The sequence below is a fragment of the Typha angustifolia genome, chromosome 13, assembly GCF_048772165.1.
Source record: "Typha angustifolia cultivar Huaian chromosome 13, ASM4877216v1, whole genome shotgun sequence".
Lineage (NCBI taxonomy): Eukaryota > Viridiplantae > Streptophyta > Magnoliopsida > Poales > Typhaceae > Typha > Typha angustifolia.
This window is the reverse complement of record NC_133251.1, coordinates 1,988,952-2,015,302: the sequence shown is the minus strand read 5'-3', so window position 1 is coordinate 2,015,302 and position 26,351 is coordinate 1,988,952. Positions and strand designations below refer to the sequence as shown.

The 26,351-nt window shown below is 38.2% G+C and overlaps 3 protein-coding genes across 7 annotated transcripts; 1 reads left to right on the top strand and 2 right to left on the bottom strand.

Moving 5' to 3' along the window:
- Window positions 1-268: 268 nt before the first annotated feature.
- On the bottom strand, window positions 269-10,525 carry LOC140774947 (formin-like protein 5). Of its 3 annotated transcripts, none has more exons than XM_073118141.1 (19): window positions 10,229-10,525; window positions 8,485-9,188; window positions 8,188-8,409; window positions 6,436-8,108; window positions 6,242-6,359; window positions 6,003-6,074; window positions 5,178-5,276; window positions 5,034-5,075; window positions 4,783-4,863; window positions 4,657-4,707; window positions 4,496-4,577; window positions 3,993-4,087; window positions 3,185-3,256; window positions 2,976-3,092; window positions 1,658-1,726; window positions 1,483-1,549; window positions 961-1,103; window positions 594-874; window positions 269-516 (listed from the first exon to the last, which is right to left on the bottom strand). In XM_073118141.1, exons 1-18 carry the CDS (start codon window positions 10,299-10,301, stop codon window positions 782-784), a joined length of 3,873 nt encoding a protein of 1,290 aa, XP_072974242.1. In that variant the 5' UTR covers window positions 10,302-10,525; the 3' UTR covers window positions 269-516; window positions 594-781. The 3 variants fall into 3 exon arrangements, with proteins under 3 accessions (XP_072974242.1, XP_072974244.1, XP_072974243.1); XM_073118143.1 differs by having other exon boundaries at window positions 961-1,066; XM_073118142.1 differs by having other exon boundaries at window positions 4,496-4,553.
- Window positions 10,526-11,140: 615 nt separating this feature from the next.
- On the top strand, window positions 11,141-16,309 carry LOC140774387 (uncharacterized). Of its 2 annotated transcripts, none has more exons than XM_073117372.1 (10): window positions 11,141-11,280; window positions 12,015-12,316; window positions 12,746-12,829; window positions 12,918-13,457; window positions 14,093-14,228; window positions 14,329-14,491; window positions 14,579-14,707; window positions 14,853-15,047; window positions 15,347-15,469; window positions 16,064-16,309. In XM_073117372.1, exons 2-10 carry the CDS (start codon window positions 12,046-12,048, stop codon window positions 16,175-16,177), a joined length of 1,755 nt encoding a protein of 584 aa, XP_072973473.1. In that variant the 5' UTR covers window positions 11,141-11,280; window positions 12,015-12,045; the 3' UTR covers window positions 16,178-16,309. The 2 variants fall into 2 exon arrangements, with proteins under 2 accessions (XP_072973473.1, XP_072973474.1); XM_073117373.1 differs by lacking the exon at window positions 11,141-11,280 and adding an exon at window positions 11,777-11,921.
- Window positions 16,310-16,959: 650 nt separating this feature from the next.
- On the bottom strand, window positions 16,960-24,369 carry LOC140774197 (protein IMPAIRED IN BABA-INDUCED STERILITY 1-like). Of its 2 annotated transcripts, none has more exons than XM_073117089.1 (9): window positions 22,704-24,369; window positions 21,344-21,628; window positions 20,911-21,228; window positions 20,582-20,809; window positions 19,632-19,729; window positions 19,095-19,206; window positions 18,416-18,949; window positions 18,209-18,341; window positions 16,960-17,460 (listed from the first exon to the last, which is right to left on the bottom strand). In XM_073117089.1, the coding sequence occupies exons 1-9, from the start codon at window positions 23,043-23,045 to the stop codon at window positions 17,438-17,440; spliced, it is 2,073 nt and encodes a 690-aa protein (XP_072973190.1). In that variant the 5' UTR covers window positions 23,046-24,369; the 3' UTR covers window positions 16,960-17,437. The 2 variants fall into 2 exon arrangements, with proteins under 2 accessions (XP_072973190.1, XP_072973189.1); XM_073117088.1 differs by having other exon boundaries at window positions 16,960-17,463; window positions 22,704-24,365.
- Between the last annotated feature and the right edge of the window lie 1,982 nt (window positions 24,370-26,351).

The window sequence follows — 26,351 nt, the reverse complement described above, 5'->3', positions numbered from 1 at the left end:
CTGCGGTATGCTGGGCAAAGGTGTACTGCAATCCGGAGGAGATCAAGATCAGGTGTGTAGCTCTCACGCCGTATCAGAGTCAAAATAAAAAGGAAAAAAATAAAATAAAATGTCAACTCTTGATTGGTGGGCAGCCGCGACGCGAAGAACACTGAGGATTGAAGCGTATCGACCAACGGTGGATCCTGAACAGTCTATTCGTCAAAGTCCGACGAATTTTGCCCTTGTAGTTGGTATTCTGCAATTGAAGCAATGGTAGATCCTGACAGAACTCGAAACAATTTTCTTAGACTGCTCGTTTGTCTGGATACAGATAATTTACATTTCTTTCACGCCTATTGACCTATATGTACTTTTCTGTATGTGGGTAACAAAAAAATTGAATACAAATAAGAAGTTGACATAATCACACATCTTTACAAAAGAATCAAACAGACCACTAGGTTGTTAGATTTGTCAAAGAAAGAAAAAACCATTGATCCAGGCCTTGGATTTTGATCCCCATGAATATGATACCTGTGATAAATAATAGAAAGGAAATCAACAGTAGAACTGGAACACATATTGCTGTTATTGAAGTGGTGGATAATTACCAGCGTAGCAAAACATCATAAACTTTTCCTGTATGATGATCTGGGATGCCATTGATTGTAGCAGCAGTTGGCTTCACTCCTGTCATCCTTAACCCATGCATGAAATCCTGAGTTCGTAGAAATTAACAGGGCCACTGTTTCCCTAGCCAGGCAGATATTTAAATACGCAAAATTTGGTAAGTCAGAGGTCATAGAGTATTCGTTTTTTCTCTCCCAGTTGTAGAACTGGTCCTCTCTAGTGCTTGCTGCAACTGTTGGCTCAAATTTGCTGGGCTCTGGTCCTATCAAAGAGTTGAATCAAGAGTAAGGACCCCATGAATTAACAAGGTGAGTAAGAAGTCATAAACATATGATAAGCTGATCTAACGTATTTGCTCGTGGGGCTTGAAACATTTAACATTGCTCTTTCAGCCTCCTTTTGGGATCTTCTTTTCTCAAGCTCAGCTTGTTTGCAGTTTTCCTTGTGTGCCCGCCTAAACATTAAAACAAAATCCTGAAGAGTAGAAATAACTGCAAATTTTGACAGGAAAAGAAGAGATCAGAGGGCATCTATAAAGTGAGTAGATACAGCTGTGTGACACTAGCTTTAAAAGGAGAACTCAAGGATGAGAACTCTTGCAGAGGATTTCATTACCTAAAAACTTTACAAGAAAACAACCAATAATTTTTTACCCTAAAACCTAAACCAGTGAACCAAAATCTATTGATTGTCTTGATTTTGTGTTTTTATCCCTTTGAAAGATAAAGAATTACTAAGGAATCTTACAGATGACTCTAATTCTTGAAGTTGAGAAGTTCTAATTGTAAAAAGATGAAACAGAAGCAAAGATTTTAAATATCTGCAATTTCTGAAGTTTGACAAACAAGATAATCAAATTCTCGAACTTACCTTGTTCAAAAGGACATCGTGCAGGATCTTCACCAAAATATAGAACAAGTGCATCTGCATGTCTACCCTGTTAAAACTGAATGAGTTAGTCTTTGAGAGCAAAGCAACAGGGAGACAATTTGCAGGGCTGATTTAATCTGTAGTTCTGCAGAGGTGAAGAGAACCGGTGGCATACCACTGCAGAGTAAAGTGATGATAACAACTGCACTTCATCTTCAGCGACAGCAATAAACTCATTCAGCTTCTGAATGTGAAAAGATCATCCAACAATGGAGAAGGGATAAATGTCATGAAAAGCAAAAGTGTATATAATGTATATTGTTAAACTTAATTACAGAGCAGAGATCAGGGAACATTTAGGAAATAATGCATTTATGAGCACATATGTTACCATTATCAGTATATCATTATAGACGCATTGATTGACATTAATATAAGTTTGTAACCATGAGAATCATAGCTAACATGTTTTGGAAATTTTCCTCTCCTTTTCTGAGGAAAAGCACATAATGAGTTAATATTCAATAGAGAGAATCAAATCATTGTTTAATTGTCTTTCATCTTAGTATAGCATCAGTGTCAATACTATATAAATTCAATCAAATGCTAATTTGCTAATTTGACTCAGTGACGATATAAGGGATATGTTGAACTCCATGATGTTCAATTGGTCATATTGAACATAAGTGCATATAAGATGGATTCACATACCAAAACTTGGTAACCGTAGTACAATATCAAGTCAAAAACAACCACCACATTGACAGTTAATTTTATGAGAAACCATTCAACATATATCAGGTTAAGTTAATTTATGTTTGATAACTTAAGCCAAAACTACAATGTCAGTGTCCATACCTTGATACTTACAACTCTGTTTGATAACATATGCTAAACCTACAACTTCAATGTCCATATGTCTAGACTTGGAGCTCTGTTTGAACTGATATTATATATGATCCAAGTTTAAGATAGAGATAGGTTTTCCTCTGTATGACTAGAAAAATCAAACAAGGTTCTATAATGTTATTATAACATGGTGACTAAAATGGCCAAAAAAGGAAGCGTTAACTTTTTCACTACTTTAGTTAGAACATAATTTGAAGGAGCAGGACAAGGCAAGTTATACCAATAATCAGCTAATCTATAAAGAATCTTCTATGTTGTGGTCTATGTACATTAGAAAATAGGAATCCCCTGATACCATATATCTTTTTTGAGAACACCAGTCAAAATTTTTTCATCTATATCATCTCTCACTCTTTTTGGGCTTGAGGAACCATTCTAAAAGATCTTCTGTAGATATATGAATTATTCAATCTTCTACCAGAAATTTGCTACACAAGATTTCCTTTTCCCCTTCTGAACATGATCATGTATTGGATTGAATAGGAAAAAAGTCATATAATGCTTATATGAGATACAAAGAAAATTATCTAAACTAATAATGAAAAAACATTGACAGGTAACAGGACTACAGAGGTAGTGGTTACTTTGCAGAAAACTTTTGACACAGGACCATCATTCTCTGAAGCATTCAGTTCCAGAACGACTGTCTTTAGTCCTTTGCCAATAGCTTGCATTTCTTCTGCCAATGACTTCAGCTGTATCTGTATTGCAATCGAAAAGAAGTTCTCAGGCAACAAAAAAAAAACATTTACATGCAAATTGAATGACTATTATATCTACAAAGTGTCCAAACCTTTGATGCAGCTTCCAAGCTAATAAGATCCTCATGAAAGTCCAGAAGAAGTGGTGACTTTGAAGCGACAACCTGATTTTAAGAAACTAACCTTTAATAGGATCATATGACAGAAAATTAAAATAACATCCAATTTATCTGGAAACTAATTAACTGAAATAAAGAATGACTAATGACTGCTAGAAATGCATCAATAAGCTTCAGAAAGAGATCTATGAAGTAGTGGTTTCCTATTTCCTAAGAAGATGCAGCAGACTTGCCCAAAGCCAGGCCCCGCTCTTGAATGGGGAATTTTTCTAAATCACTTCTGGTCAGCATTGGTCTTCAAGCACCCGAAATATGCAGGGGGTGGATATGCTGAATGTAATGAACTTGATGAAGTACTGTTCATCAAGTTACACATATTTGTCTTGTAAGAGATGGGCAGTGAAATCGAGCCTTCTCTATGTAAAGTGTTATTCATTGATTCTCTATTAACAAACACTTTTTTAATGAATAGGCTTCGATGACTATAGTGGTGAGGACTTATCTACATGTAGATATACCTCAACATATGAATAAGAAAGAAAATTACTGAAGAAAAAATTGCTTGATAATATCAAACGCACAAACATAACGTTCTAGAAGATTTTCCTTACACAGAAGTGCAATGTATTTGATGCATCATCTTCAATCAGCCGAAATAGTATCTATAACTTCTTGAACAATGCCAAGCCTAGAAGGCTAGAACCATACAGACATACACAAATGCAAAGATACAGACAAAGGTATATATTTGTAAACAAATCAGAGGACAGCTGTACCATACCTTGCATAGATAGTGCATTAGTGTCATCTTATTATCAGTAGCACGAGTATCTGTAAGTTTTAGTAGGCTGTCCAAGCGGAAACCAATGGCCGACCCTGGAAGTTGAGTTAAAAGATTAACTCTGACAAGAACACAACTAAAAGTTGAGCTAAAATATTAACTCTGACAAGAACACAACTAAACAGAAGAATCACAGGACATCTAACCACATAGCCAAACATACATTGCAAGAAATAATGCACTAAGAGAATGATGAATACATTCATCAGACAGAAAGCTACCAACTATAGATCAATAATAGCTAGCGGCATACCGGCATGTGGCACGAGGAGTGCCACACATTTTGTGAAACAAAAGAAAGAGGAATAAAAATCAGCATGGGATACGTGCCATGCCAGCCAATGGCTCAAATCACCTATTCCAATAGCACAACATGACAACAGTCCTTGGACAATGGTCAGGCATGATGAAATCATGCAAGGAGAAGTGAAGACATTAATTACCTTTTGCAGTCCCTTGGTTTAACGTATTTCCAAGATGCAAAACCTTCTTCATCAATTCCTTCAGTTTGACAGAATTGCGGATCTGGTAAGTCATATATAACATGAGTGACCAAGAAAACGGGTTAAATGCACCGTCTGCAAACGTGACTACACTTGTGTACCTGTTCACATGCAGAGTCTACACTGTTCAAATTCCCTCTAAGATCTGCAACCTGCAAATGGGAGGAATCGTCATAAATCTCACGTTGCTTATAATTCTATAAGGTGAAAAGAAGACACATAACCACCTGTGACGCAAATTGAATCTTGAAAGAGAATGCTCTCAACTTAGATTCAACCCGTGGAACTTTCATCAACTCTAAGAAGAACTGCACAATAAAACAGCCAAAATCTGATTTAATACTTCTTAAGAAATTGAAGAGCTACCTACTTATGTAAGGTTACGTATATTAGTTACTCCGAACCGACACGTGATTGGACATATATTCAATGCTTAAGAAGATGCTCAGTAGCATTACTATAATTCTCCCATGTTTACCTTCTCACACTTCCCTAGTTTTGCCACCTCGCCGGTGTAACGCTAACAAGAGAAAATAAGCAAAGAATAAGAAATGTCATAGCTGTATCTGACAATTATGCACAATAAAAAATAGGAGAAAGTGATTTATTTAATTATATGCACCTTGAGAAGCTCCATTTCTTCTTTTGTTGGACAGAACTTTATAAGGTTTTCCACTTGATCAATATCCAAGATAGAATCATCCAAGGCAAGAATAGCACTCTGAGAAAAATCAGATTATTCGGATCATTTCTAACTTTAGAATATATATCGTTTTTATTTTACATTTAAATTAGATATTATTTATACTTTATATTTAAATGCATGTACATAAATATATAATTTATATCACAACCTTTGTACTAAAATTGACAAAATGTTTTAACACTTTTTTTACTATTGAATGCACCTCTAGATTAGCAAAAGCTAATCGAAGGTGAAAGAAAGTGACACCACTTTTGTCCATATTGGGGATTAGCATTTCACAACCCCCTTGGAAGATAGTGGATTCAACTCGAATTTTTTCACACTGTCTTTACTTTAACATCTGTAGTGCCATCTATTCGCAATTCTTTATTCTCAATCACGTAAACATTAAATTCACAGCTTCTTTGTAAGTTCTACTTTAAGTTTACAAATACTAGTTGAAATTCTTGAGACCAGTGCAGAGATCTAATGAACAAATGTTCATATTTGTGTGCTACTTTGCATTGAACAGAAGAGATACAGATCTAAGGACTCGTTACTCTGCTTGGAGGGTGCAACAGAAGAGACTTTATAGAACTTCAGCACATGTTTTCCTTTTTCTTCCCTAGTAAACAAATGCTTAGATCTTGCACATGTTTACTGTGACGCAGAATATCATATACAGCATTTGGAGCAGCTTCAAGATAGTGATATAAAATAAAAAACTTCTACTAAGAATAAAATAATAAGAAGTTATTTTACCATCAAATCTGATGTGGGCATCTTCACTTTGTTGAGCATGATTTGTGTGTTATTAGCCCGCTTTAAATCAATCTATCAACAGTTCAAAATAAAAACATTGTCAGAATTCATAGGTGAGAACTGAAAAAATAGGCACAAAAAGGACAAAAATAGCACCGAACAACTGCTAGGAACTAATAAAGAATCAAAAGCAAGATTGTGAGCTGAAAAGGTGTTAACTCCCCATTCTTGCCATTTACCAGGTGAACTTCTTGATTGGATCCAAGAGATTTTTGACGCCTCTCAGATTTAGAGCTACCATCAGAAACAACGGCTGAGAAAAATTTCTCAAGTTCTGACACATCAAACTCCGAAGGACTGCGGCAAAAGATTTGAGACAGTATTAATGCGCGGAGCACAAGAAAGAAAGCAGCATTAACAAGAACAAGGGTACCTTTCCGCATCATCGGATTTTTGCAGTTCTGCCCACAAGGTCCCTTGTACGGCTCGTGCTATCTTCACCCAATGTAGTGACTTCAGCTTCACTTTGCGAGGTGCTAGAGCTATCGAACCTGGTCGTAGGGGACTTCTGGATCCACGTCCTCTGGAGTTGCTCCGAGAATCGAGAGGACCTCCCGGAGGCGGCGGAGGAGCACCTGGTGCCCTTGGTGGTGGGGGTGGTGGACCAGGTCGGCTTGCTCCCGGAGGCGGCGGCGGCGGGGGCCCGCGGCCACGTGGCCCTGCCGAAGTAGCTGATGCTGCAGCTGGCAAGGAACTGACGGCACCTTCTTGAGGGCTACTGACGTGCCTGGTTGGCAGCTGTGATGACCCATGCACAGAAGAAGTTGCACCGGTGCCTTTGTTTGGTGACATCCACCTCGTTGTCGGCTTTGGTTTTGTCGCCAGTTTCGTCTTCTCCTGCTGTCCTATCTTTTCCCTCGATATGGTTTGATCAGATTGAGCAATGGGTGGCGCAGATTCTTCAGGAGTCTGTCTCCGTGCATCTTTTCCTATCTCAGCGTCCCGTTTGCTGTCATTTGCTTCTTGCTTAAATTTCACTACAGTCTGTACGTCAGTAACGCCTGAACTGGAATCCTTCTTCTGGGACCGGGAGAGGACTTTCGAGTCACCTCCTTCTGATTCTAACTTGTCCTCCGATTGGAGACTGTTCTTTGAATTGCGGATTTCAGCTGTACTCTTATCTTCATCGATGTTACTGTTTAGTGCCGTACTAAAGTAGGTGACTTTTAATGCCTTCTTCATTGAGTCATTAGTATTCATATCTCCGGAATGCAATTTGCTAATCTTCATTTGATCTATAACACCTGACATACCAATTTTACCCTGAAGAGAGGGTTCCACTTTATACTCAGATTTCCCTTGTGATTCATCTGACATGGTCATTAAGTTGGGACCCTTGTTCCTGTTTACAGGAATGTTCTTCAACCTGTCGTATTCAGAATCATTATATTCTGGTCTGCTGCTCAACTCACCTGCCTGGTTTGGAACTTCCAGCTTGTGAACTAGCTCAGCTACTGCATTGGGTGCTTTTCTTGTGATGCCTTTGATGGCATCCTCATGACTATGGCGTTCTGATGTACTTTCCTCTTCAGCTCCTGAAGTAGTAATTACTCTTGTACCTGCAATAGTGTTTGCCTTACCAGTCATATCTATTTCCCTGGAACTTCTTTGAAACATAGAACTCGTCTCGTCAACTTTAATTGACTTTCCAGTAATTCTCGCATATCCCGCGTCTGATCTACTCTCAGATTGATGTGCAATATTTGGAGAAAACGATTTGGGTATTGCGTCACATTTAGAACTTAAGTTTTTGGTAGCAACAATCTTCAAATGCTCTTCAGCATTGCTGGTCTCTAAGCTGCTCCTTTGTTTGCCAGCCATGCTACTATCTGATCCAGGATTAGCATCTCCTCTCAAAGTTTTGACTCGAAATACATCATCTGAATCTTTTTTACCATCCTGCGGGTCCACATTGATAAAAACCTCTTCTGCCTCGTAGAATTCATCTGCTTCATCTGTGGAAGCGTCCTCTATATCATCCCTATCATCAGCTATTTCTTTAGTGGTGGCATCGGTTTCAAAAGCACTGAGGTTTGAAAATTGTACCTGGTTAAGGAATGAAACTTCTTTCAACTTCCATCATACAAAGTAACAGAACTAAAAAGCAAGGGAAGCAACTACTTACCTCAGCTCTGAATTCCATTGGAAACTTGTGCTTTGCATTCCACGCTACATCAATTTCATCACGATTTAGCAGAAAAACATTAGATCGAATGAATGCAGTATTGAACATGACCCTGAACATTATTTCCTTGCTTTTGAGATCCTCGTCCACGTGGATGCACTCAACGACCACATCCCCTTGAACACGACAGCAGGTGCTTAATTTCAATGATGTGCTTTCTGTCTGCATTAAAAGCCCACAATGAGATGCAATCTATCAGGTAACTAACTTTTATCACTCCATGGAGATGAAGATTACCTTCCTATAGCGACGAAGGTGCTTCTTGGAACTTGGTGTCTCAAAAAGAAGCTTTGGGCCTCTATCAGCTGGTATTAAGGGATCTTGACCATATATACGAACCAACGGGGAACAACCACCTTCACCATCAAAATTTGGAAGAGAACCAAGAGTCAGACATTCCAAGGTGAAAGGTGTATCCTGAGTAGGCCATTCTGAACCATTGCCTCGTTGCGATATGTAGTGTAGGTATCTTACATGAGAAGGTTTAGGATTTAAAGGACATGATAGTTGAAGAAGCTCAGTTGATGCTTGCCTATACACCATTTCTAGAGTCCTCTGCTCCCCAATGAACTGTTTTCGGAAAAGAAGCAGACCTGCCAAGACAAATGCAAGAACAGGCCAACCCCCTCTCTCAAAGTGCATTAGCAGTACGTTGTGTTGCCCTTCAGATGATAGCCAGCTCTCACTTGATACCAAGAAATGGTGGATCGTCGCCAAAGGAAGTAGAGGACATCCTCCATATTGATATGGGTAATCCTTGACAGTTAGATCATATTCTGATAAGATATCAGAAATCTTGCTCTTCTTATTCCCCTCTCTAAAATTGACTACCTTGATTGAACCAGAAGGGAAGTGGCCCTGTAGTTTCTCAACAATGCCACCATAGTAATCCCTGTCATAATCTTCTCCCAAACTTTCAGTCGAGAGACAAGAGTCAAAAACTGCAAGTCAAATCCAACAGAAGCCATCAGAGTGTGACATAGCAGTACAATTAACATCTGAACCCTTTGATAAACGAATGACTACAAAATGACTCTTTAACCGCTTAACAGGGTGCATCAAAGAGAACGCAAACTTGCAAAATTCATGTGGTCACAATAAAAACGAAGCCTTTAAGTAGCCATTTGAAACATTTTCCTCCCATCGTCCTGCTTTAGCTCATGTTCTCCAATGAAAATCTACCATATCTTCTTGAGAACAATCAATTCTTTTTGCTGCTAGTTATACAAACCATGATTGGCCTTTAAATCATCCTATAGAAGTTCTCTTTGATAGGATTACATGATCATCACTTAAAAACACTACAAGCGCTGTGTTACTTAACCATCTTATTCTTATCCTTTTTTATGCATAAATATCCTCATTAGTTTACCCTTCTTGTTGAAATATAGATCCCGTGGTACTAACTTATTCTCTTTCGGTCTTTCTTGTCTATCAAGGATAATCTTGTTATCGTGATGCCTAAATTTACCAAGATTAAATTTTATAAACTCAATTTTAGATATACTTATTGTGAAATCATCATTATCTACATACTTCTAACTTGTGCTCAATCCTAGCTTAGTTCTTTCTCAATTGTATCAATGTCATAAGAAAATAACATGCATCAAGGAAACTAATTTGCTGTCTTAACCACACAAACAAGAATAAAAATCTATTTCGATTAATTCAACTCGAGTAATCCTCATTCGTTGACTCTCGAACATTATAACACGAATTAAATCCTAAAGCTGCCTGAAAGAAACATCACTCCGGGCACGATCGAAACCATGGACTTCCAGAAGGAAGTCTTCGAAACCAGACACCTAACACCAGATTGATACCAAATTCATAAACCCACAAGCAAGAAACGCCACAACAGCGAGGAAAAGTAGAAATAAGAACCTATAACTCTTCAGGAATAAAGGAACCTTCCGATTCCCAACCCTCGCAACCAAGGAACCGAAGACCACAACAAGAACAGGGAACGCAGCAAATTTACCGTAAACCCGCTCGGAGATCTCCACCAGCTCGTCCGACGGCTTCCGAGAGAAGAACCTTCTCAAGATCGACATCTCCCGGTGCAATCCAACTCGGAAAACCAATACCCGAGAGCGAAGAGGCTTCTAGCGTTTTGGAGCTGAACAAAACAAGGAATTGGAAAGAAGAGAAGGGGATAGATCGAGATCGTCGTAGCTTGCTCCCATCTTCCTTTCTTCTTTCTCCTTCTCTGGAGAGATAGATAGAGAGGGAAGAGGCAGTCGTTGGACTTGGACCTGGAACTTGGTATCCCGCCGGGTGCCGCCATTTTAACTTTCACGCTCCCATACGTGGAACGGACGGACAGGATTGGCTCGTCTATTAGAATGAAGGGTGGACGGGGGGAGAATTGTGAGGAGTCGTGCAGGGGGATTTGGTGGGGTCGGAAGTGGGGCCAGGGGATGAAACCCGGTTATTTATCTATGACGATATAGGGACTTGATCCTCTGCATCTCCGATTGTAGGAATTATCTGGAAGAGAAAATGGAGCTGAATCATGAATGCGATTGAAAATATCCTCCCTGAAGTTTAAAATTTTAAATCAATCAGTTATCTAATAACTATTAGAGATAATTTATTTCATGAATTAAAATTGTAGATATCAACTATATTATCCAACCAAGGAGCATTTTCGTTTGGTAAATTCGCCACCTTTTCTTCTCTTCGTCTTCCACGTGGACGAGAGATGGCCTACGCATTCCAATGCTCTCGCGCGCTCTCTCTCTCTCTCTCTCTCTCTCTCTCTCTCTCTCTCTCTCTCTTAACTTCCATCTGGCGTAATCTCCAAAAAGGGTAATTAGAAGAAAAGGCTATAAAATAGTATTAACGAAGACCCTTCCTTTTTCTCTCTCTCTCTCTCCTCGCCGGGAGTCGCCGAGAGGGGGGACGTCTTGCTCCCCGAACTTAGATGTACATATATCGTTGAAGAATAAATTTAATAACTATATTCCCGTCTTCTCGTCGACGTTCGATCTAATGCCAGCAGCAATAGAAGTCCAACCTACGAAACGACAGGTCCTTTCTTTGGTTTTTATTCCTCTTTTTTTTTTTCTGGATCTTTATGATATGGGTCTTGCTCATTTAACCTTGTTGGTCATCCGTGCTTATTGTTGTTGGTATTTTTTTTTTTAAAATCAAGGAAATGCTTTTAAGGGTCCAATTTTGAGTTCTTAATAGCATTTCTAGCTGACATTGAGATGTTCTTGTAATATTTTTTCTGTACATCTTGATTTAATTTGTGTGACGAGCTGTTTAAATTCCTCTGTCTCTTCACATGCAAAACTGTTAAAGTTCTCTAACCAAAGAAGAAACTTCATTGCAGTCTCCTTTTCATGTGATTGACCATTTTTGCATTTATAATACTTACTTACCACCGACTACCTACATGGTCTTCTTCCCCTTTGATTGAGTGTGCGTGTATACTAATTTAGATGTTTCTATGGGGTGAAATGGCAAGCTATCAATAGACGATGTTAAAGCTCTTGTTCCTTTATTCTGAAGAAGCTAAAATTTTCTTGTAGTGGGAAAGTTGGTGCCCTTCCTATTGTTTGATTAGATTTACTCACATGGGTTCTCACAGTTTGTGCTAATTCTCTTGGTTAATCTTAAATATATTGCTTTGCTTTCTTTTCAGCTGGGGATTTGATTTTACTAAGGTTTGTCTCATTGATCCATGGAACTAATTCGTGTGCTATTGATGATAGCGAACATATCTTAATAGTTTTTGAAAGATAAATTGAATTTCACAGGGCTTTGAAATTGAGTAATCACCTTTTCACCATGGGTGGCTGTGTTTCAAAATCAAACATTCATCAGAGACCACGGAAGCACTCCCAGAGATCAAAAAGACGCTGTCGAAAGATTTCTGTCTTGGCTCCTGATGCACCCAAAACCCAGACGTGCAAAGCTGGAAAATGTTTGAGAGACTTTTCTCTTAGTGAGTATGTTCATGTTGAGACTGCTGCGACAACTCACAGAAAGTCTGAGGTTTCCAATCTAACATTCCACGTCACTCAGATGCAGTGGCACCACAGTCAGACAGATGCTAATGGTACATTGTTTTATGTGCCTTGGCATTTGAAGCATCTTTTGCTAAAACCTGTTTAAAAATGATTTATATTTAATTTGCGACAGCATCATAGCTGACGGATGTAGGTTCATATATCTTGCTTCCCTAGTGTCCCAGCTGGTTTTCTCCCTTGCAATCTTCCAACTTTTTTGTAGCTCTGGAGAGATATAGTCTGGCTTGAGAATATGAAGTCATTAATTTCTCTGGTGTATCAGTGAGAGAAGTCAACTAGTATAAATAATGAGAGGATTAACTTCAACCTACATTTACAAGTTCAGAATCTTACCCTTACCTGAACCAGACTGAACAGTCTGAGACATTATCATGTAGCATACTGCATTGTTTGCTCTCTAGTCTCTCCTGCTGAAATTTGATCATAAATTCAAGAAAAAATGTTGATTGTGTATGTAGGGTTATGTCAAGAAGATACATGGTTTGACTCCCTCAGTATTCTTGAGTCTGATTCTGATGACGACTTCAGTAGTGCCCATGGAGGTAGAATGTTAACTATGTTTCTTTATTTCTTGCATTGTTTCATGATTCTCCCACATTTCACAAATTTATTGCTTTTGCTTACATGCAGACTGCTTTCCATCTGTACATACGATGGGAACTCAAATGGCACCATCTGAAAATGCTTCATGCTTTGTGGATGCAATGTGTAAATTTGAGGAATTCTGCGATACTGCTCCAATAGCATTTGCTGTTGAAAAATATCTGAAAAGAGATGATGGCAAAACTGAAAAAAATGCAAATAATGATGAACTTAATGATGTTGATAGACTTACAACTATAAAGCCACAAGGCTGTGAGCTTTCAGTGGCAAAAGTTGAGGAGGCCAGATTAAGGAACCAATGCAAGGATGTTCCTCCTAGAAGGAAAAAGTCTCTAGCGAGCTCCTTTGGTAGCTTTAAAGGTTCGAGAGGAAAACATAAGAAAGAGGAAAAATCTCATGAAATCAAAGCACCATCTCGCCTTCGTAAGTTACTCCCTTCTGTCAGTTTTAATGATAAAAGCCAACAACTCCCAAATGTCAGCTCACCATGTCAAAAAAGAAAGTCGGCTGTCATCAGGCTCTCTTATAAGAGGAGCTCTTGTGGTGGAGAAGAAACCACTGAATTTCGTAAGTATGATTTGTTTTAGAAGTACTTTGCATGATATTTGCTCGGAAAAATTCACACTATATCAATATTTTGGAACTTTATCTCGTTTTATTTTCTATTTATATATGTTAAGACTAAGTCTGGTCCTCCCTACTGCTTCAAACATAATGCTTCTGTGTTTTGAATGCATTTCTCTCCACTTGGATCTTATTCACAGTCTAATTTCTTTCGATTTTCTTGTTTAGCCATTCATTCATCTAATATTTTAAACCATTCTACTAATTACATATACAATGCCAATTCCTTATGAGTAGAAGTTTTTAGATGTTTTATGTTTATGCTGACCAACAACAAAACCTTAATTTGCAGATGCTCAGATGAACTACTTCTTTCTTGCTTATGCCTCTATTTATTTGTTTCCTTTAAGGTTTGACTACATCTTTCTGTAGCTCGCTACTGAATTTAACACTGTGACTTGAACTCACATAGTATATATCTTGAAGGGATCCTATAGTCCACCTGTATGATATATATGAATAATAGATTTTTATACAGCGATGAAAGAATCATGTCATAAACACACCAATCTTTTTCTGAAATGTTGTAGAAGTTGAACAAAAAGTAAAGAATATATGTGGCTGTTTCATTGCAATAGGTGCCTCGAAGAGATTCCTCTTCCGTCCTAGAGGAGGGCTAGTAATTCCCTGTTCTCCAGAGGAGAAACCAACGCAAGGATGCTGGTCTATTCTTGAGCCTTCCACTTTTAATCTTCGGGGAGAAAGTTACTTCAGGCAAGAATCACCAACACTCACCAACACATAATTAGCCTATCATACTGACAGACTGCAAACACTAATTTTGGATGTATTTTCCTTGAAATTTACAATGCAGAGACAAGAAGAAAGTTCCTGCACCAAACTATGCCCCATATTATCCAATTGGTGTAGATTTATTTGTGTGCCCTCGTAAGATACATCATATTGCTCAACACATTGAACTTCCACATGTCAAGCCACATGAGAAACTTCCTTCACTCCTTATTGTTAACATTCAAGTATGAGTGACATATGTAAATTATCACACCTGTCAAATAATTGAATTTCTGCCATGTCTAATTTCAACTTGCTCAACTTCATGTCAGATGCCTACTTATCCTGCTGCCATGTTTCTTGGTGATAGTGATGGGGATGGTATGAGCCTTGTCTTATACTTTAAACTTTCTGAATGCTATGATAAGGAGGTTTCTGCTCATTTTCAGAATTGTATAAAGGTAAATCTTCTGCAGTAGTCATCCTATTTCTTTGTTCATGGTACTTTAATTGATTACTAGATTCTTCTGACTTCTGATTTTGTTGATACAGATACTGTTTGACCAATACTCTTGATATAAGCTAATTGAATCTGGTCTATTGCAGAAATTTATCGATGATGAACATGAAAAGGTCAAAGGATTTGCAATGGAATCAACTGTTTCTTTTAGAGAAAGATTGAAAATCATGGCTGGGATGGTTAATCCAGAGGATCTCCATTTAAGTGGTGCAGAGAGGAAGCTCATGCAAGCATATAAAGAAAAGCCAGTTCTTTCACGTCCTCAACATAGTTTTTATCAGGTAAACAAAAAGTTCCTTCTTATTCTCTACTAAGCTATAAATAGTATTGGGATCCCATGATTGAGCGGGAGGTTTGAGTTTTGAAGCCTGATGGTTACACGACATTCTCAACTCAGGAATGAAGCTTGTATTATGAATTTCTTGAAAATCATCCGAGTTGCAAAATTGATCATTGACCCAATTGAGGTGTTAAAATATATCTTGTCTTAAGCCATTAATAAAGGATAGCTCAGGTCCTGATAGCTTTGAATAAATTGACACCCTCATGATATTATTCTTGATATGCTGGCTTCTTGCAGGGGTCAAATTACTTTGAGATTGATCTCGATATACATCGCTTCAGCTACATATCTAGAAAGGGACTTGAATCATTCCGAGAACGTCTCAAGCATGGAATCCTTGATTTGGGTTTGACTATCCAGGTAAATTTTGGTTATTCATTGCAGTTAATTTCTATCTGTTATTGGCTTGGAGATGCCATGTTTTGAAAGGTACAAACAAATGTTCTTCTGGAATTAACAAGAGGTTGATTTGTAATTTAAGATATACTATTTAGAAGAAAGAAAAGCTATTACTTGAAAATGCATGGAAGTAATACTTTTACTTTGAGAACACATGATGAGATGTGTAGTGGCAGGCCCATATATTTGGAAAATTATCTAAGAATATATGGAAGATCCCAAAAGGAAGCATGCAGATAACTTATATTCTGAAGAAGGTTTACAGCTACTTGATAAGGGGAAAAAAGGAGAACCATAGAAGTTATGGATCATATTAATTTGACACCATAATAAACATCGTATCTGTAGTTCAAATGGTTCAATTATATCTTCTGCTTATAGAATTATGCTTTCACGCCTCCAGTCATTGATTAGCAATTGATAACCTTGTTTTAATTTTTTTTGCGCTTGGTAAGTGAATGTACCTTTTAGTTCTTTGCATATGACAAATTTATAGATGGAGGAGAAAGCCAAGCTATCTTCTTAATAATGCACTCTTGCTGAAAACTGATGCAGGCCCAGAAGCAGGAGGAACTACCTGAACAGGTCCTTTGTTGTGTGAGATTGAACAAGATTGATTTTGTTAATCATGGAAAGATTCCCACTATTGTCACTCTTGACGATGATTGATTGATGCATCTGATCTGAATTGTGATCTTCAGGGCACCATTTCGTTAGCCGGAAGGAACTCACTAAGTGAAAGGCAACACAGTAAAGGCCTTAATTAAAGTTTCTCTGTATGCAATCACTTGAATTCTATTGTACCTCTCCTTGTCTCACTTTATATATATATATATATATATATATATATATATATATAGACCCAATATATCAATTTATATGATATCAATTAAAAAAGTTGAATGCAGCATTTTTTTTTTCTCCATATTTAACGCAGAGTGCATTTGATCTCTAGTAGTGTGCCGGTTACATCAACAAAGGCTGCGGTACCGGAAAAGTTATCTGGAGCTACAGGTGTACCGTTCAGCTCTGTTCAGCTCGAAAGTAGCCGAAATTAATTTCGAGCCTAGCTTGAGATTCAGCCTCGATTCAAGCCGAGGTAGACCTAGCCTGAATCTAAATTGAGCTTATTTTTTAATGGAACTTAAGCTGAGTTAAGACCAAGCCTATAACTATAAATCGAGTCGAACCCGACCCAAGCCACTAAGCCCTAAAAAGAGGCCAAAACTATTTAAGCTAAACCAAATATTATATTTGAGCAAGTCTATCAAGCTTGCTTTCAAAATTTAAATTGAACTTGAAAAAATAAGGCTCGGGCTCGGCTCAGCTTAAGCCAAATTGAGCCTGAGCAGCTGATTTATTTTAACACCCCTATCTGAAAATACATTTTTTATTTTGTAAATGGAGATGGCTTCCCTCTTAAACTCATGATCAATTTGAATCATCACCAGTTAAATCAGAAATAGCAGCACAATATTTATTTATCAATCTTAGCTTTGAATCGTTTATACAAATTCTTCTGAACATAAGGAGGATTGATTTCAGCGCTATACAGAATCTTTACAGAACTTCACCCAACTTTGAGGACTGACTGGTTTCTGCCCCCAGTTTCCATTTCTGGATGTCAAGCTACTAGTCAATTGTCAGTTCCAGAAATAACCAAGATAGCTAGCCGAAAGACTGCTATAGGCTCCAATTTTCTTTTTCGCAGAGAGACACATCTATAATATAACATCGATGTTTTTACTTGGCAAGAGTGATGCAGCAGCTTAGTATCTACCATCTTGCAATATCATCTTCGATAACATCTGGATGTTAGATCCTTGAGCAATCTGGCAAAGCAAATAGTGCCACTGGAATCCTTAGGATTCAACCTATTTTTTTGAAATCTTAATATGCTTAGCCAGAAGGAAGCATGCCATCATTTCGCTATTTTCCTTGCTTTCTTGCTGCTACTGCAAGATTTGGGGATGAAAGTCATTATTTTCATGAGAAACCAAGCACTATAGAAAAAGAAGAATATCAAGATTATAGCATGAACTATCAGCTTATCAAGCAGACATCCTATCACAGAGTAAAGCCAACTATTTAACAACCAGAGAAAAGATCACAAAGATGCATATAGCACATGTGAATGCATGGTTTAAACTTCAGAAGCATCGTTATTGTGGAATTAATGTAGAGATTTTGAAGGATTCTTTGTATATGTAAAATGATATGCAACTTTCTTCATGATTCATGGATCATAAAGAATAGGAAGCAAATGGGCAGGAAAAAGGGAATAGAATTTGCTGCAGATTTTGTTCAACTAGGATTATATCTTGCTGCAGATTATCACATAATGAAGCAAGAAAATGTATTTTTCTCTGTTGGCCGTATATTCTGTAGGTTCGTCAGATAGCTTTAGTAAGCAGGGGTTTAAATTCAGTTTAGGAGCTGGGAAGAAGATTGAATGAGATGACAAGGGCATATACACAAGATAAAAAATGGAAGATGATATGTATTCCAGTGGACCTGGCTTAAATAAGATACTAGAGCCAGCTAGCCCAGAAAGACCGTCCAAAACAACATATACCTCCAACTTGTGTCACTATATTCATGCATGTTCTTCCAATTTTCATAATCAGTTTTATATCTTCATGGGAAAAGTATATTAATAAAAGGGCTGATGCAATTGGGCAAGTGGAATTTCCAGTTTACCTCTTCGAAACCATGATTTGCGAACTGCTTGGCGGATTTGACGTTCATGATTCTGTAGAAGTTCATCAACCTTATGTGACTGAGACAATAAAGGTCCCGAGAACTCAACTCTCTCAGCTTGATCCTGGTAACCCTGAGAAGCACAATTATCTAAGGACCAGATAACCAGGAAAATAAAAAAGAATACTTGAGTAATTGCAAAATTACCAAAATGTCATTTTTTGATAAAGTTTCATCTCCTAGGTATGTTGCACTTGACAAATTCTGAGAATAGTAACTGTCACAGGAATCAAATGACTCTGGACGTTCTAACTGAGACCACTTCTTCAGAGTTGCATGCTTTGCCAACTCAGAAGGCTCACGGACTTTGGAATCAACGATACCTTCATGTACATCTCCATTTGCTTGTTCCTTCAAATCAAGTGTCTTCTTAGCTTGCAGTTTGTTTCCTTTATCAATACTAGAATGATGTCTTGATGTAGATCTTTTGTGAGACCTAGCGTGCGCTCGGTCTTCTCTCTGTTTCTTTGCCCATGCAAAGCCACTAGAAGAAGAAACTATCAAGGGCCCTGAGAAAGAAATATCATCTTGGGAGTTGTTCTTAACATGCCGAACCTCATTGTTATGAGGAATTGCCGGCATAGGTTGCAGATCTTTGAAGAGTCTGCTGTCACCATTTGCTCTAGGAAGATTTTTCTTTATGCCACCTCCATTAGATACATTAGAATCGATTGTTGGCTCCTGAAGGAAAAAACAGAGAACATCTTAAAACCTTCTGCTCAAGTCAAATGCTTGATTCAACATAGTTAGCTTGGCATGTTATTTTGCAGATAAGCAGCTATAAATTGTTCAACACTCCTCGTCACAATCTAAGGAAGAAAAGTACCTCTGGGAGCTCCGCTAATTTACTGATTCCACTTTCTTCTCGTGAAGCTCTGTACAATCTTGTTGGTCTTCTTGCTGCTTCTGGTCCACGCCCTTTACTGCTGACCCTTCTCCTGAAATATGTAGGATACTCAAATGAACAAAGGATAACAAACAATTTATGCAGTCACATTCTCCAGGAAATAGTGGAATAACAAGGTAAACATGAACTAAAATAGAAAGACATGATGTTTCGTTTAACTTGGATCTAGATAGAATACATTAGCATGTTTCATCACTGAGAAAGGCAGCGAAAGCTTCCTGAAGGATTGTCAACATAAAATGCTGGAACTCTTCTTCGTAAATAAAGTGTTAGATTGAAATTTTCATAACTAGAGTAATGACATCTGCATATTTATCATAAGGTGATAAAGACTGGAATTCATTTGCTGCTACCATGAATAATGTATATTTCTTCAAGAAAAAGAAAGAAGCTACACACCAAAAGAAAGGCTTAAAGTTTCCTATGGCGGTAAAAATTATTTAACTTGGATCTGACCTGCGTGATTCCTCGCGATTCTTTGCATCAATCTCCTTATTAGGGGGGTATTTTGGCAAGCTTGATGGTTTACACGCATAAGGCTTTGTCTTGAAATACTGCCATACATGCATATAAAGCATACAGTGGTAAGTACAGCCTAGTTATAGCAGAGTGGATCTTAAAGGTTGCCACATGGAAGCAATTAAAATTTAGAAATGAAAATGGTACGACACCTATATTACAAAGTATTTTCAAGCCCAGACTTTTGGATTCATTCAAATTAGCTTCCGTATTTCCTGTCAATGGTCGGAGAACATCTTAAGCATATATTACATAATGCCGACTACTAAAACGGTATCATGAATTCATGTCCTGACCTAAATACCTGATGAACTGTTAATTGACTTCATCTGATTGCATCAGAAAGAAATCCTGATAAAGAGATGAAAGCTTACAGTGTAGGGGGGAATTTTTCATTTGGCTAAAGGGTTGGAAGTTCCTTTAATTTCACATATAAGAATAATAGGATTTCCAGTTCAGATGTCATGGCTATAAATTAGTCTGATCATTGACATTTTTATGAAGTAAAGCGTGAAAATTTGATGTGCAAATATCAGTTGAGATGAGGTGCAGTGGAAACATGCACAAAAGCTGTGTAGAATTGTTCTAGGAGACTATGACTGCTCTTTTATGCAAAATATTGTGAACTCCGAAAGAACACCCTAATAATAGGTCTTAACAAAGTTTTGTTAATGGATTGGAGATTTTGGATTAAAAATAACTTTTTCTACTGTACTTCAAGTTATCCTTTACAACTGTGATTAGCAAAGAAATATAATGAAGGAGCTTCACTGTGAAAACAACCCTCTGATACCAAGCAAAGTCAAGTGAACATAGATAAAACCAGAAAATGGAGACCAGATATTAGGTGGAGTAACACCATGCTAGCACTTCTATAGATTGCTAACCTCTGATGAAAGGGCAGTTGATGCAGTACCACGCTTGTAAGGTTCGACAGAGAGCAAAGTTTCTAACAAACTCAAGGCAGTTTCGGGCATACTTTTAAATGTCTCCTGAAGGCAACTCTCATAAGGATGATGAGGTTTGAAAATTGTAGCATGAGGCAACTTGGACTTCTTCCAGTATTCATCAGAGGGAGAACCACATAGCTTAAAAATTTTATGTAATTGTTCTACCTGTAGGAAAAAAGGTTATGCAGTATGATAAGGGTTAAATGAAAATGTAGGATACATGCTACGAGCGATGAAAGAAAATCAGGAATAGTCAAGCCAATTACCTCAGTTCTTCCCTGCAATATAGGCTTCCCTTGGAAAAGCTCTGCAAATACACAGCCAACGCTCCACAAGTCTACAGATGCTTCATAATCAGTTGAACCTAGAAGAAGTTCAGGTGGCCGATACCATAGAGTCACTACACGGCTGGTCAGCGGTTGTTTTTTTCCAGGATTGAAGTAATTTGCAAGACCAAAATCAGCCATCTTGAGAACCCCATCATTATTTACTAGAAGATTTGCACCCTTGATGTCTCGATGAATGATGCCGCGTGAATGACAGTGTTCAAGTCCAGATAATAATTGGTGCATGTAACATTTCACCTGCAATTGACAAGAATAGCAAAGAAACCAATAGACTGTTCAGAAATTATCATCCAATCTTTCTTATATGAATGGAAGACAATGGGTTGGATGTACTCAACGAATATGGACAAACCTGTGGTTCGCTGAAGTTTATGTCAGGAGAAGAAGATAATCCAGCAAGATCATGTTCCATATACTCAAATACAAGATATAGGCTACCTGACAACCGAGAAGCAATTAGCCCCTCCAGTTTCATAATATTTGGATGGTCAAGCCTCCTAAGTATCTGTATCTCTCGTGCCATAAACCTAACACTCTCTGGCTCAAAATTGTCAAACCGCACTTTCTTCAAGGCCACAATCTTTCCTGTCTCAAGATCACGTGCCCTGAATACGCTGCTATAGGTGCCTTGGCCAACCTTCATATGTAATTGTCATTAAACAATCCAGTCAGAATATAGGCATGTAAGAAATATAAGGAAAAATTATTGCTGATGTGGCTAAAAAGAATGCTGAAGAACCAACTTTCAGTGTGACACATTAGAAACCCAGTCAGCATGGAGTCTCGAGCTATGATAATGTATTATCTATTTTCTATGCTAGCATTATGATTTGGCACACGTACAGTTAGTGAGAGTCTCATGTCTAAATCAGATATTCGTCTGATCACTACCTTAATTTCAAATAGAAGTATAATATCATGAAACACATATATTATTCAAGAATTATATTTTCTGAACTCCAGTTACTAAGAAATCATGAATAACGATAAGCAAAAACAAAGCTCTTGAACTGCCAAAACAAAAAGAGTACTGAAACAGCCGCTGCTGACCTTTACTAAATAAACTTTCTGAATTCAGAATAAGAGCCACAACAACAAGAGAAATCAGTGGGGTAGCTAACATTAAGATGAAACAAAAATAAACGGATTTCTCATGTAGTACGTCATTTAGTTAAAAAAATATTTAAGTACTTGAAGTACTTGGAAAGTCTCTGACTTGTTTGATTTGATCGGTGACAACGGGTCCTTAAGGAAAAAAGAGAGAAGAAGATAAGTCTCCTCAGATAACAGTTTGAAAAACGTACAAGTTAATAGCCTCACAAGAAACAAATGACAGAAAAAAGAGAGCTAAAAAGATAAGGGCAGGGAATTGCAAGATAGACCACTCAAGATGATCTGAATACTTATTTTTTCCAAGAGGACAAAAAAGATTAAGAATATTTCCTGGCAGGGAGAGAGGACAAAGGTCAGTGAAAGGAGCTGGACCATGTTAATGTCGATGGCTGCAAAATTACAACAACCCTTCTAAATCCGTGGACCCTAAAAATGAAAAAGCCCTAAATTAAAAATAAAATAAAAAATCCTAATCCCACCAACTAAACAAACAAAATGCAATAAAAGAGCAATGATAGAAGAGATCTACATCACTTGAGACATGCTCAAGTCGAATGAAAGATAAAAATAGCACCTTTATTATCCAAGTCCAGTATTACCTTCTCCAATTTCTCATAGTTGTCAGCTTTGAGGGGTATCCATCCTTGGATGGCTTCACCGGCAACAGCACTTAGCCACCCAGGCCATCCGGCCGCGACCTGCTCCCCTTCCAAATACTTGTGGAGATTCTGCAACCTAATCCTTCGGGAACTAGCCCTCGATTCCTCCGTCTCGCCGACATCTCCGTCTCGCTTCCCCTCCGAGCTCCGCTCTCCGCCTCGGCACCTCCGTGAAGAAGAAGCCGAGAGCGCCTCCGGTACCCGCCGGCTTTCCCCCGATACGCCGGAGGAGTCGACGGCGGGGGTGACCGAGATCGCCTTCTTCGACGCGACGCAACCCATCACCGCCCGGCCCTCCGGGCATCAGCCGGGCGTATAGAAACCCAACAATGCCCAGATCAAGAAACGGACGGCATCGGCCGGAGAAGGGCAGAGACGGGGGGGAGAATTAAGGAGAAGAAGAAACAAATACCAAGATGGCGAAATTGGCTACTAAGGCAAGAAGGGAAAAGGAAAAGAGAGGAAGGGGAGCCGAAAGAGGAGATCCAAGATAGCTGTAAGTTGGAAACCACCCGGAAATAGAATAAAAAAGGTGAGATCTTTAAGCGCCTTTTCCCCCCTCCTTTTTCTAATCTTTCCCTCGAAATCTTGTGGGTCGGAGCGAGATTAACGGGACGAGGAGGAGGAGGGGGGAATCGCATAGAGACATGGGGGAATTTTTTATGATTAAAACCTCCTGCGGCGTACGACTCCGGAATCAACGCGGGAAAGAGAACACTATGGGGGTCGTCTCTCTTTCCTCTCTCTCTCTCTCCATCTTCTTTTTATTTTCCCCCCCTTTTCTTTCACTCTCTCTCTCTCTCTCTCTCTCTCTCTCTCTCTCTTTTTTCTTTTTTATTCTCTGGCCGTGTGTGAAAATGAGACTGGAGGTTGGCGAAGAAATGTAGCCGTTGGGACCTGGAGGGTCTCCAATCTTGTCCCTTCTCTCCCTCCCAAAAGTTAGTATTTATAAAAACAAACCCTTGCTTTTTTGCTACCTTTCTTTTGGCTTATTTTTCCCTCTCTCATAAAATGGCACAATAGTTGCTACTTATCATCTGACAGTTATTTCAGTTATTAATTAGGGCATAGAACAATTCTGGTGATAACTATAATGGTAAAGTTAAGAACAATATGACATATACCATCATATTCTCCCTCTCTCTCTTTTTTCCCCTTAATTTTGTTTTTCCTTAAAATAGATCCTTCATGGTGAGGGTAGGTGGGAAGAAGTAATAGTGGGAAAAGAGTAACAAAGAGGAAGGACTACAAGTCAAAGACTCAAAGCTAGGAGAGTGGGGGAGATAATATTGTATTAATTTTGTGAAAGAAAGATTGACTAAGAAATCAGTGCCAAACTTTTCTTTCTTTTTTTTCCACAAAGCTCTGACTCCATTAACCACATGAGTGGCCACAAGCCCCCACAAGGATGAGTTGGGTTTAGGACCCACAAGAACAAGCATGTGTTGGTAGGTATGCTGTGTACCAATCCACATGACTGGTAGTGCTATCCTCACATAGGATATGATATGTCCATTACTAAGTTTTTTATTTCTTTATATTCAGACGTTTATTATCTAATAACTTAAGCTTCTAGGTATATAGTCTCTTTGGTCTCATTTCATTCAAAGCTATCAAGAATTGTATATTACTTGTTGATGTAATTAATTGCAAGAGTTGTATAAGTTTATTATCAGTATTGGTGTTTTTGTTTAAGACTGAAAGGTTTGATGTGTGGACTTGCTTTCACTGCACTTAAGGGCAATCATTGGACTGGGAGCCATTAGCTAGAAGCTAGAATGCAACTTGGTGTTGAGCTGAAAAAGGTTGCCATTCATATGTCAAAGATTGTGTCTCCCAGTTGACATTGGTGTCACCATTCAGGTTATATTTATTCAGCATCTGTCAGACAAGTATCAAATTGGAGTTATCCAAAGATGTTTAAAGACTTGTAGAAATAAGAGAAATTAGCATGAGTGCATGATAAGAAAACCCATTACCATGTCCTAGAAATACTAATTACCTGAGAGATCATTCTGAATCTCTCTTCTGATCAGCATGAAGAACTTTTAGCTTGCAATTTTCCAACCATCACCATAATTTTGTATGCCACTCTCATGCTTAGGCTTGTAAATTTGCTAAACATTTACTTCTAAAATCAACTGAGATTTCCCACTTTCACTGCTATTGCTATAGTTATCCTTTTATTTTGTTAATGCTAAGGCTGCTGCCGTTATTGTTATACAATAAACTTGTCATCCATGTGTAATGATCAAGCACACTATTAGTTGACATAGCTCTCAAGTTTGCTTTAATATTAGGTTTGTCTCAGTATTCCAATCTAGACCTTCTTTCCTCTCTCATGTAATCTTTTCCAATCTCATCCTCTTTAATGCATCTTTTTCTTTCTTTCTTTCTTTCTTTCTTTCTTTCTTTCTCTTTCTTTTTTTTCCCTCTCTGCCTTTTGTCAGCAGTTTTCACTATCAAGGCATTGAGACTCGCATAAGATTCTAAGATAAGAAGTACAGAAGTACATGGACATTCATTGAATGCTTAAATTAATCACACTCCACAAGAGAATGGTCTCCCCAAAACATTCTTTTGATAACAATGAATGCAGAAGGCATGGTAAAATGTTTAAAAGAAAATGTATAGCTTATAAAATTTCAGCAATTTTTTGGGAGGAAGAAATGACAGCTAACAACATCACTGCAGAGGAAAGAAGCATATTTGCTATAAATGATCCTCTTTTCTTGGTCCAAGTTGTGCTGATCTCCTAGTATGATACATACAATATTAGTAGATTCTTTCCCTTGGTATGAAAAAGTGGTCCTTTGGATTCCACTACAATTAATGCTTGAATTTATACAATGAGCAGAGATATTGATGACATGGATTTATCATGGTCAGAGATAAGATTGAGATTTACAAGTGGTTCTTCAGACTTTGTTGCACTTTTTACCCCTCACAGGAATTCACTACCAAAAGCTTTAATCTCCATTCCAGACATTGCAGATTACATCTCATGTAGAATGTAAAGCATGGGCTTTAAAGTAGACAATGGGGTTTAAAGTGGCAACTAAATCATTGCACTTGTGAACTTTCTCACCACTTTTTTTTTTCTCTTTCACTTTGGCCAATCATCAAGCAATTTCACTGTAACTTGTAAGCTTTTCCTTTACAGTTCACTCTACAGTTTTTCTCTCTACTAGCACACAAGAGGGGAAAAAAAAATCTTAAATGGCACAACATGGAAGAGGATATTACCCTCTTGGGCTCTTTAATACTTACCAAGCCTATCCAATAAATGGAGCTCCTTTTGAAATAGGCAAGTTCTTTGAGGCAGACAACCATGGTCCATGACAACCAACCTACTCTCTTACACAATCCAGAGAGCGAGTTATCAAGTACATGATGTGCCTTGTGTCACACGATGCACTGCGTAACCCACAAGAAACTCTAGCAAATATGTATCAAAAACTAGGCTGTAGTTAATTGACATATTAACTACAGTGTCTGCCATTCACATTACAAGTTCATTGGCTTGTCGCGTCCTGTATTAGACACTAAAGTAAAGTCTCAATGGTTGATGTTGGTTCATCTCACCTG